This window comes from Pseudopodoces humilis, chromosome 4 (assembly GCF_049639895.1).
Source record: "Pseudopodoces humilis isolate 2021_Gansu_Grassland_sample_001 chromosome 4, ASM4963989v1, whole genome shotgun sequence".
NCBI classification, from domain to species: domain Eukaryota; kingdom Metazoa; phylum Chordata; class Aves; order Passeriformes; family Paridae; genus Pseudopodoces; species Pseudopodoces humilis.
The window spans coordinates 68,072,937-68,084,854 of record NC_142203.1 but is presented as its reverse complement, the minus strand read 5'-3'; the positions used below and the strand labels follow the sequence as shown (position 1 = coordinate 68,084,854).

The 11,918-nt window shown below is 61.1% G+C and overlaps 1 protein-coding gene across 1 annotated transcript; it reads left to right on the top strand.

The window, feature by feature from the left end:
* The first annotated feature begins 79 nt into the window (after window positions 1-79).
* Window positions 80-11,750, top strand: TESK1 (testis associated actin remodelling kinase 1). The gene is made up of 10 exons (XM_005528018.3): window positions 80-332; window positions 6,993-7,114; window positions 7,253-7,301; window positions 7,520-7,666; window positions 7,846-7,928; window positions 8,272-8,362; window positions 8,589-8,672; window positions 9,096-9,185; window positions 9,350-9,500; window positions 9,740-11,750. Exons 1-10 carry the CDS (start codon window positions 114-116, stop codon window positions 10,780-10,782), a joined length of 2,079 nt encoding a protein of 692 aa, XP_005528075.1. The 5' UTR covers window positions 80-113; the 3' UTR covers window positions 10,783-11,750.
* Window positions 11,751-11,918: the final 168 nt, after the last annotated feature.

The window sequence follows — 11,918 nt, the reverse complement described above, 5'->3', positions numbered from 1 at the left end:
CGGGCGCCGCCCCCCCCCCGCCGCCGCCGCCCCCGCCGCCGCCGCTAGCATCGCCCCGGGGGCCGGGAGAGCGGCGGCGCCCCGGCCGCGCGGCTGCCCCGGCGGGGATGTGAATGGCGCTGGGGGTGCTCGGCGGGACCGACATGGAGTGGGAGAAGCTGCCGCGGCGGCCCGGGGAAGGCGAGGGGGAGGCGGCGGGGCCGTGGCCGGGCTGCGGGCGGCTGCGGCCCTCCTCGTACTGGGCGCTGCGCAGCGCCGTCTCCACCCTGGCGCGCATCGACGACTTCTACTGCGAGAAGATCGGGGCCGGCTTCTTCTCCGAGGTCTTCAAGGTGTGCGGGGCGGGAGCGGGGATGGAGGTCCGCGGGGCATCCCGCCGGGATCGGGCGTCCCCCGGGACCGCGGCAACAACGCAGCCCCGGCCGCGCCCTCGGCTGCGGACTGTGATTCCCCCCTCCAGCTCCGGCAGCCGGCGAGGCTGGGGGGTGTTGGAGGCGGTGGCGGGCGGAGGGGACATGGGGACGGCGCCGCTCGCCCCGTCCCGGCCGGGGCGTTGTGCCTCCATCCCCCCGGGCAGGGGGAGGGGAGCGCCGGCTCTGTTTACAGCCAGGGAGGCTGAGCGCTCCGAGCGCTGCGCCGTGGGGTGCGCGGGGTTCGGATGGCGGGCAGCCGAGCCCCGGGGACTCCTGTCAAAAGGCTGGACAGCCGAGCCCACCCAGGGTGTGCCTGTGGCGGGGAATCCAGGTAGCGTTCTTAGCCACTCCAAGGTGATGTCCGGCGTTGCCGGGCCTGCTGGGCAGGTAATGTGCCGGATTCCCCAAGGGAGGGTGTTTGGCTGTGGGGCAGGGGTGTGATGCCGTAGAACAGCGTGGAGCTGACTCCTGGCTGAGTCCCCAGAGCTGCCTTTGTCCTCCATCCCCTCTGGGACTATCAGGGTGGGGATGCCTGTGTGTGGCCCGTGCCCAGGATAGGGGGGTGTGAGTGCTGGTGAGGAGCTCAGGGTCTCCAGCAGAGAGGCAGAAGTGCATGGTGGCAATATCCGGCCAACCCAATGCACTGCTGCTGGGAATGAAGGGCTGTGCCTCGATGTCACCCCCACCTCTCCCGGCATGTGTTGTTTTGAGCCTCGGCTTCACTTAAGGTGCCATAAGGCACTGGGCTAGGACTGCCCGTAAGTAGTGATCTAGGGGCTTCATATCCCTCAAAGGGCAGCTTAGGGCTGGGCACCACCCCCACTACCTGTCACTGGGGTCACAGGCAGCACAACTGAGCATTCACATCCTGGTGATACCCTGGGGCCCCTCTCCAGCTCTGAGACCATTCCCCACTCAGTAGGGAGACCACAAGACCTGTCTCCTCTACAGCCACAAAAGAGGGGTCCTGTGAGGGGCCATGGAGAGTGTGCAGAGAGGTCCCTCTCCTCCATTCTCCCTCCTGGAGCTCCCAGTGGAGCCATGACCTCCCTGCTGGCTGGGTTCCTGCTATTGATCTCTGGCTTGGAGTGCACAGCAGCACCTTGGTTCAGAGGGAGGCATTTAATAATGTCAGGCATGGATATAGTTCTTTAATAATGGATGCTCCTGTGTCTCAGCGAGGCCACGGTCTCTTCTTGCCTCGCTGTTTGTTTTCCCGGTCTGTGCGGGAGCTGCAAAATGCTCTCCCATACATTGTTTAGGTTCTTGTGGGGCCACTGGCATGTAGGATTTGGGGGATTGGCAAAGGTTGAGGGGTGGGAAGGGGATCAGGGTCGGTAGTCGACATGTGTGCATGGTGGCAAGGAAGCAGGGATGGGAGGGGGCCAGATGGGGCTTTGTGCCCGTGCGGTGGGTTGAGTCCAAGAGCTCAGCAGGATGGTGGGGTAAGCCTGGGATCTGAGTTGGGGCTTGGCCGCCAGAGCTTGTGAGGAGAACAGAGCTTGGCAGGGCAGCCCAGGACCCATTTTCCTCCCACCTCCCTTGTTCCTTCTGTAGCTCTCCAAGGCTGTGGGCACTTGAATCTGTCTCCTCTGTGTGTCTGCAGAGTCCTACAGCATTCCAGCCTTGGTGGGTGAGTGGCTCAGGGAAGGGACCTGGACAACTGTGCCCCTGCACAGGTAGCTCAGTCCTGGTGTGCAGTTGAGCCAGGGCCAGGCAGCATGCTGACAAGCATCTGACTGTCTTCTCAGCACTATAGCCAAAGGGCTCAGTGTGTCCAAGCCCTGGTGTCCCAAGCTAGCCCCTCCAGTCAAGCACCTCTCTCAGAAAGGCTGTACAGAGCAAACAGGAGACACCAGTCACAAGAAGCTGCTCTTTTTCATGGCGCTTGTTCATAGCTGATCCCCCACTGTGCTGCAGAGCAGGGCTGTTTTCCCTCTGGAGCAGCTGGTTCTCATTGCCTTTCCCTGTGCAATTTCAGGCACTAGCCCCCCCATTTTCTCAGATATACAGACATTGCAGGAAGCCACCTCTCTATTTCCAATTGACTGAGCAGATTGAGCCATGCCTGTTTGTGCCAGGCATTTTCTCCAGCCCTTAAACCACTGTTGCATCTCTTCCCCAAATCCCTCACTTACTTTCCCATGTGCTGTCTGCAGCAGACACGGGGGCTGTGGGCAGCATCCTTGGGGACGGATCCAGAGGCCTTCATTCATATGAATCTGAGCCTCATGCCGTGATGCTGCACATCGTCTTGGAAATGCCATTTCTCAGGGTGCAACTCTATGATGCTCTGCCCAGCGCCCCATTTCCGTGGCCTTTTGTGTGTGTGTGTTTGTGTGGATTACCAGCTCCCAGCATGGGCAGAGCTCAGGAGAGGGTTTTGGCATAACTGCCACTTGCCCATCTCTGCTCACTTCCCCACCAACCTTTGGGATTTTCTATTTACTTCCAATTTTTCCAGTGCAACTAATGGAGCAAGTACCTCCCTCTTATCTGCTGCCCTTCATCGGGGACCTTGCCTTGTTTTACAGAGCAGAATGAGGCAGCATGGCACTGATGGGGAAACTAAGGCAAGCAGGGAGGAAGTGAATTAGCCAAGGTCAGCCAGCCATGGCAAGGCTGGGAGCAGCCCTGGCACCGCAGTTGCCACTTGGGAGTCCTGGGCACAGTAAACGTGTTGTGTGGACCAGCTGGAGACCTGCCAGCCCCTCTCCTGCTCTATCACAGGGCATGCTCCAGGCTTGCCAGTCAGGCAGGCAGTGATCTGCCACCACGGTGCAACACTGGCACTGCCCCGGCTCCTGGTGTGCCCACAGTGCTGCTCCTGGGAAAGCAGGAGGTGGGGGTTGCCGATGCTCAAACACTCTCCAGGAGCAGGTGCTTTGTCTTCCTCAGAGAAAGTCTGTCTTGACTGATTCTGCCTTTTCCATTTGATGAGCACATTTTCCAGTCCCACCCAATTGTGTTACTGGGATTTCTGTGAGCTCAGATGCAGCTGTTGTGGGTGGCTGTGGGGTTACCAGTGGCATTGCTAGCTCCCTTGCACCCCTCCCACAGGGGTGATGGGTGCAGGATGGTGTCCCACTGTGACTGTGCCTTGCCTGTGTGGGGCAGGGGACAAGGGAACATGCGGAGAGTGGGGCTATGTGGCAGGCTGTCCCCTGTGCAGGATGCAGGGGGGCTGGCTGCTGAGACCCCCGGGTGGGGAGATGTCAGGGAGCTTTGCCCCATGGCTAGACAGGAGTTCGGCTGTGGGGAGGGAGCTGGCCGTCTGCTTGCTCTGATTAGCATGCTCTTTAAATAAGACTCTAATTTCCGCTGTTAAAAGAGCTCAGATCCCTTGTGCCCAGGCTGGGGCTGCCGCCAGCCCGTCCCATCCCCCAGCCCTGTGTGCTGGCGGCAGATGGGATGGGGACCAACATGCCACGGCCCCCTGGCTCAGCCACGGTACCCCCATGAAGTGCCCAATGGACCAGCCATGTGGGATGCCAGGGAGCATCAGTGAGGGGCAAGGGCTTGCCTGTTTCCTGGGTGGGGGACAAGTGGCTTGCCCTCCCCCTGCAGCCCCACACGGCTGCCTGGCTGAGCTCAGCTCCAGGGAATGCGCTGGGATTCCTGGGCACCATGCCAGAGTGCATGAGAGAGTCGAGAGGGGACACCTTCCTGCCCGAGGAGGTTGTGCTGCCTGCTGCCTTCCCTGGATGTCAGTGAGGGAGGAAACCCCTTAGTGGGGGGCTTCAGTCCCCCTGCAGTTATGGCTGGTGCCCTTTGCCCTGTGTGTGTGTCGGAGGGTGGCCAGGGCGCTGGGCTGGTGCTAGGGTCAGAGTGGCTATACTGGCCAGTGCCTGTGGGAGCCATGGAAAGGGAGCATAATTCCTTCCCTGCTGTCCCAGGTATGGGCTGGCCTTGAGCCAGAGAACTTGCAGGAGAGATAGCAGAACAGGGCCTTGCAAGTGAGCTCAGGACATTGGGCAGCCGACAGCCTCAAGGACATCATGCCTCATGGGAATGGAGTCACTGAAAAAGGTATCAGGGCAGGGCTGTACTGGCCAGGAGCTGGGATAATTCCTGGAGAAGCAGCTTTCACCAGACCTTCCCTCCCCCAGGCTGCCTCTCCTCCAATCTTAAGGTGTCCAGCATCATGTGACTGTGCTCAGACCTCAGTCAGCCTGTTCCAATGGCAGGTGGCTTTTTAATGAGGAATTAAGCTACGGGCACCTCCCAACCATGTCGGGCTGAGCTGGTGCCCACCAGATGCTGCTCCCTGATGTACGGCCGCTGCTGCTGGCAGGGAGCTGGCCAGCCCTACGGCACATGGCCACGAGTGCCAGCATTGTGCGTGCCTCACAGCATTCCTGACGTGGGCGCGTGGCGCCGGAGCCTTGCTGCCTCCAGCCATCCCAGCGGGATGAGCCTGCCTGCACCACTGAGCTGGGTCCTGCCGTCTGGCAGCTGCTGGTGCCAGCCAAACTGACCGAGCCAGTCCTGCCAGCCCCACATGGCATGGGAAGGGAAGGAAGCACTGCCACCAGGAGAGCTGGGTCAGGAGTGATGGGTTTTGCTGGGCAGCACGCAGTGCCAGAGGCTTGGCAGCGCTGTGGATCCTGCTGGCCTTGTCCGGGCTCTGCGTTCCTCAACCCCTAGCTCTGTGGGGAGCTGGAGGGACCAAGGGAGACTGTGCCTACCCTGCTTCAATCACTTTTAAGCCCCCTTCTTAAAGCCTGCACTGAAGCCTGGATGAAAGCCCCGTTTCTGTTTCTGGTGCTGGCCTCAGCTGCCCCACTGACAGGGATGGGGTGGAGGGACAACAGCAATGGTTGAAGTGGGGTGGGGTTGCCCCTTGGTCCAGGTGTGACCAAGGAGCCCTAGGGAATCAGGATGGCAGCAGTTCCAGGTGCTGCTGGGCAGTGGTGTGGTGAGCAGGGTAGTGAGCACAGGGAGGACTTGGAGCACCATTAGATGGAGCATTCTGAGTGCTCCCCACAGCAGACACTGCAGTGTCACCCTGGGACAGGCTCTCCCTGAGCCCAGGAGCTCAGTATGTCCAGTGCTCAGCAAGGAGGAGGCATGGGGAAATCCGCCCTCCCTTCTGCCTGCAGCATGGTGGGGTGCCAGGATAGGGGCCTGTGGTGGCAGGTGTTTGGGGTGTCCCCTTTCCACTTGTCCAGGGTCCATTCTGAGCTCTGCTGTCACGTGGGCCCTGTTGGTGGGTCAGGAGTGCCAGCTGGCTGTCTGGGGCTGGCTGGAGGTGACACAGGTGTAACTGGAGCAGCGTACCCACAGGCAGGTGTCCGCTGAATTATTCAAAGCCTCTCCATGAGCTCAATGAGCTGATGGTGGCACAGCACGGTTATCCCCTCTCATTTCCACTCTGACTGGGACTGGTTTGGCATCAGTGCACACAGACATGCAGAAGGATCTTCACAGAGCACTTATTTTCCACAGGCCCTTTTGAAGGGATGTGCTGCTGCCCCATGCCTTGGGTATTTTCTGCTGGATAGATCCCCACCATCATGGCATGCACCCCAGGAGCAATGCCAGCCATGGGGTGAGAGGAGAACCCTGGAGGGCTCAGCATGCCAGCCTCCCTCTGTTGTAGGGACAAGGGCCAAGCTGTGAGTGGGATGGGTGTGCTGGGGATCCTGCCTCCAGCCAGCACCCTGTGTTTTGCCTGGGAAGGCAATCCCTGAGGTGAGGGGTGTTGTAGGGGTTTTGTGGGGCTGGCCAGGGGCTGGCACTGGCTCAGCAGCCTCAACCAGCATCGACTAAAAAGGAGAAGAGCAGGGAGCTGACGGCAGCGCTGAGGAATGCCTGCGCCTCCGTGCGCAGCTCCGTGTATGCTGGGGGGCAGCCGGGATCCACTGGGTTGTCCCCCTGGTCAGCTGCTGCTCCGAGGTGTGGGTGGCACCCCACCCACACCACCAGCTCAGGAGGGGACCCTCAGCACTGGTTTGGGCCCCCCCATAACAGTGCTAGGTCAGGGCATCCCGTGCTCTTCCCTTGTCCTGCACATGCCAGGGAGCTGCAGATGGATGGGGTGTCCGTGCTTGGCCATGCTCCAGCTGCTGTTCTTGGCAGGGGACCAGGCCCCCAGATCGCATGACGGTGTCGGGCTGGGGCTGGCTAAATATACAGCTCACCCAGGCTCCATGCCCTGCCAGACTAGGGTCAAGCACTACAGCAGTTGGCCACACCTAGAGCTGGTTCTGAGGGGCAGTGTTTCCCCTCTTTTCTCCACCCCATGCTGGTAGGGTCTGGCTGGGCGGTGCTGACCCAAAAAAGAGCTGGGCTCACAGCTTATGGGAGCTGTTGTTACCTCTCAGGAGTTCAGGGCAGTGTAACATGGTGGAGAGAGCATAACAAGCAGGGTGCCCCAGGAAGGAAGGGCTGTGTGTCATCGGTACTAGAACTGCTTGGAGATGTGGGGAAGGTGCCCCCCTAGCCCTAGTGTTCCCTGGGGTGCCATGAGATGCTTAGCTCCCCTCTCTGGAGCTGGGGTGGGAGCTGGGTGAAACCTGGTGTCCATGGGGGCTGCAGAGGTACGTGGGGCTCAGCTTTCCCTGCATCCCCCTCCAGGTGCGGCACCGCCAGTCGGGGCAGATCATGGTGCTGAAGATGAACAAGCTGACCAGCAACCGGGGCAACATGCTACGGGAGGTGCAGCTGATGAATCGCCTCTCGCACCCCAACATCCTCAGGTAGGACCTGCTTCCCCACTGCCAGCCCCATTGCCCCCCTTTTCCCTAGACTGGGGGTTTGGAGCTACTGCTGATGCTGGATAAGCTCTTGGGGCTGGTCTCTGCCACAGCCACCCTCAGGTCCCCTCTATCTCACAGGTTCATGGGTGTGTGTGTGCACCAGGGACAGCTGCATGCACTGACGGAGGTAAGAGTGTGGCAACAGCCGTGAGTCTCAGGGCTCCTGCAGGCCTGGGGAAGGGACAGTGAAACCTATGGGGACATGTTCTTGGCTTGTGACACGTGCGGGCAAAGCCTTCTGGGAGGCTGTGGCATGGTTGGAATATGCATTAGGATGAGAGATGGGGATCCAGTGTTATGTGGGGGAGGGATGCTGTGATGTGATGGTCCGGCTCTTCCCATCAGTACATCAATGGTGGGAACCTGGAGCAGCTGCTGGACAGCCCTGTGCCCCTCTCCTGGTCCATGCGTGTCAAGCTGGCCCTCGACATTGCCCGTGGCCTACACTACCTGCACTCCAAGGGCATTTTCCACCGTGACCTCACCTCCAAGGTACGGGGTGTTCCAGGGCACCGCACTGCCCTCGCTGTCCCGTACCCGCTGCCTTGCTGCCCCAGGCGTGGCAGGCTGGGGAGCAGGAGGCTGTGCTGCGCTGGGGCATCCTGAAGCTGGGAGTGGCCAGGGAGGCAGGGCTGGTGCAGATGGTGTGACAGGACCTCCTGTGCCCACAGAACTGCCTGGTACGCTGCGAAGCCAGTGGCTACACTGCTGTAGTGGGCGACTTCGGCTTGGCAGAAAAGATCCCCACCTACAGGTACGTGGGTGGCATCCACCTGTCCACCCCATCCCTGGAGCCCACTCAGACCAGAAGCTGGAGAGGGATGGGCATTGGGGATGCAGCTAAAAGGGTAGGAATGGGGATGGTGAGGTAGTCCCTGGCAGGGTGGACTCCAGGAGCAGTTTGGGAATGGCTAGGAGGGGATGAAGAAGGGGGTGGTGTGACTGGGGAGAGATGAGTTTGTAGGGTGCATGGAGGAGGGTTAGCCCAGGAAGGGAGATGGAGCTGGTGATCTGGGCTGCCACAGCAGGGGGATGGGAGGTTGGACATTTGGGGGACTGGGCAGCCTCTGATATTCCACCATGTCTCCTCATGCCAGTGAGGGCAGTGAGAAGGAGCCACTGGCCGTGGTGGGCTCCCCGTACTGGATGGCACCCGAAGTGCTGCGTGGGGAGATCTACAATGAGAAGGTGAGGCTGCCCTGTGTGGGGCTGTACTCAGGCTTGTGCTGCCAGTGGTTTGCAGAGTTTGCAATCCTGGAGTGCACCTCGAGGGAAGGCATCGGTCATCACACTGGTGACGAGGTGCCAGAGCCCCAGTGTGGCTGTGCAGGGAGGAGAAGGGATGTGGCCTTGCAGAATGGTGGGCATCACCTCAGGGCTGCAGGACATCTCCCTGACTCCCCACTCTCTGCAGGCCGATGTGTTTGCATATGGCATCATCCTGTGCGAGACCATCGCTCGTGTCCCAGCTGACCCCGACTACCTGCCCCGCACTGAGGTGACTCTCTGGGATGGGAATAGGGGGAGTTCTGGGTAGCAGCACTGGGGCTGGGACCACTTCATCAAACAAGGGGGGCCATTCTGGGTTGGGCAGAGACCCATGTGCAGGATTGGTCCCACATCTCAGGACCAACGTGCTGAGTCCAGCTTGCTGCCCAGGGAGGGATAGTCTGCCGGTAACCTCAGAACCCATAGTGAGCCTGAAAAAGAGATCAGGGCAGTTGGGTTCAGGCAGAGAGCAGAAGCGATACCTGTGGCCTAGCATCCCGCAACCTTAGCCCAATTTGGGGTGACATCCTGTGCTGTGTCCCAGCTGGGGTGTGACAGCACAGTGGGGAGAGGGCCAGGCTGCGTTGGGTCCCCGGGGCCTTGTGGTGCCCCACGAGACCCAACCTTACTCTTCTTCCTTTCCGTGGTGCAGGATTTTGGTCTGGACATCACCACTTTCCGCACCATGGTGGGAATTGACTGCCCGGCGGCCTTCCTCCAGCTGGCTTTTCACTGCTGCAGTGTGAGACCCCCACCTCCGCTGACTGCCCTTCCTGGCAGGACAGGAGGGCAGGACAGGCTGCCTTGCCTGCTTACAGGGAGAGCAGGGAGCTGCCTTTGCTCTGCAGGGCTCCCTGGGGTGTTTGAGGAGGCACAGACCTGATGGGGAATCCCTCCTGCCCACAGATGGAGCCCACCTCCCGCCCCTCATTCCTGGAAATCACGCAGTGCCTGGAGAGCATCCTGCAGCACCAGCTGGGCACCGAGGGTGCCAGGGCCACGCTGTTTGGCATCGGGGAGAGCCTGCCTGCATCTGGAACCGCAGCCACACTCACTGGTACGTGGGCACCTTGGGGACAGGCCCTAGCAGGGTGTAAAGATGGGGGAGTGTGGGGTTTCCCATCCTACCTCATCAGCTGTAGAGGAAGGAGACGGGTGTGTGAGGTCTGCAGGGTAGAGCTGGTCCCTGTTCCACCCTTGGGGTGCGCCCCTAAGTTGTTGGGTGCCCCACACCGTGTAGCACCCCACACGGGCAGCTGCTGGCTGCTGGTGACACTCCCCTGTGCCCATGCCCAGGGGTGGCCAGGAGGTCAGCCAGCCACACCGAGCAGTCGCCCCTACGTGAGCTGGGGACACAGCACCTGCAGCCGGACCAGCGCCTGTCCCGCAGCCAGTCTGACATGTTCCCTCCCAAGTCACCTGCCTTGCTGTGGCCACTGGAGCCTTACAGCGGGGCCAGGTCCAAGGAGACATCTCCTCGTGTCAACCCCTTCTCCCAGCGTGAGGACCTGAAGGGGGGGAAGATAAAGCTCTTTGATACACCGAGCAAGTCGGTCATCTCGCTCACCTTCGACCTGCCACCCCCTGCCCCGCTGGAGCTCGGCAACCCCGTGACGCCTGAGCCCGCCGTGGAGGTGCAGTGTGACTTCTCAGCACCCACCACCAGCCCCCGCAAGTGCCACTCTCTGCCCTCCTCTCCTGAGCTGCCCCACCGGGGGGGCCTGGAGCTGGGTGTGGGGTCCTCTCAGCCCCCTGAAGACCCCCAGCCCCCCACCCTCCTTCCTCCCCCAGCGTGGGGAGGAGCCTCCACCCCCAGCTCTAGGGCAGAGGAGCAGATGGACTGTGGCCCAGACAGCTCTGAGCCACTGCAGCCCACCTCGCTCCCCCTCAACAGCAACTTCATCCGCACTGCATCCTCGGGCACGCGGCCCTGGCAGCCGGACGTGCGAGCCCCCAACAGGCTCCTCATCAACAACAACCACGTGATGGTCAGCAAACCTCTGGCCTGGGGCAGTGGGCTGGAGCATGGCTTCTCTGAGCTCAGCATCTCCTGTGCAGCAGCGCTGGAGCGGACGGAGCGCTCGGCCATGCTGCCTGGGCACAGCTCTGGGGCCATGCTGGAGCAGGATGAAGTGCTGCCCTGCCCTGGCTGCTGTCTGAGTCCCTTCAGCTTCAGCTTTGCCTCCATCTGCCACCGGCCAGCGCCCAGCCCGCCCCGCTACCAGAACCTCAACTGCGAGGCCAAAAGCCTCATCTGCCATGATCGGGGCCAACACCAGAAGGCTCCAGGGCCAGTGCTGGCTGAGCCCAGCCTGAAGCTGCCAGAGGCACAGTCCTAGTGATGGGGACCCTGGGGAGTGGGGCTGAATCCAGCTGCCCCTTGCACCCCTCTGCAGCCACAGCACTGGGCAGTGCAGGAGCCTGGCATATCCCCATGGTCTCATCACTCGGCACATGGTAGCCACCAGTGGCCATGGTGCCAAGTGCTGTGGCTGCCGTGGCGCTGCCCAGGCACTCGGGCACCCACCCCACCAGGATCAGCCTTGGGGATCTGCAGGGAACCCTGGAGGTGGGCTGGGTCTCTGCTGGGGACCAAAGTGCAATAACACCGCTGCCCTGAGCACTGCCCCAAGCGGCAGGGCTGGTCCCCCGCAGGGGCCACGGGGCTCAAGCCCTGGATCCAGGACTCCCTTTCCCCAGGGGCTCACCCCTTTGCAGGCTCTCGCAGAGGGGCATACCATAAGCCTGCTATCTTGGGAGAACTGGGAATTCCCTGCACCCAGGTGGGTGAGAGGGACTGGGCTGGGGTAGAGAGGTCAGCGTGTGTATGTGTATTTCTGGGGATCCTGGGGGGCTGGTGGGTGAACCCATCTGTGTCCACAAGCGTGGGGAGCACAGCCAGTCCCTGACATGGGGAGAAGAGGGCAGGGGACCTTAGAGGGGCAATGCCCATGGGCAGTGCACGGGGAGGATTGCCAGCACTGGGGTTGTCCCTGCCTGACCGATGCTGAGTGCTGAGGGTTGGGTGCTGAGACAGCACAGCACCTCTTACGCCTCTGGCACACAGGTTTGGGAGCAGGATGCTGGCAGAGGGGCCAGGATGCCATCCTGGCATCATGGGGATGGGGCCAGTGGGCAGCACAGCTAGGCTGCCTGGCCCCCGGCAAGGGTGGGAGCCGGCTTTCCTCCCTCCTGCACAATGCACTGGTGAATGCAGAACTCTGTGTTTTTTATTATTAATAATAATTGCTAGTAATATATACCCAGCTTATTTAAAGTGTTCATTAAAAACTGAATGTCCCAACAACTCAGACTGCTGGTTCTGTCTCTTGGATGCACACCAGATGGGGGCCCAGAGGGTTGCATGGTCTTGCCTGGGCATTCTCGGGATCTCCTCCAGAAGCAAACCAGCCTGGCTCAGCCCAAGTTCTCAACTCCCCTAAAGCGCCCATCTTGATTGAGATGGCTTTAGACA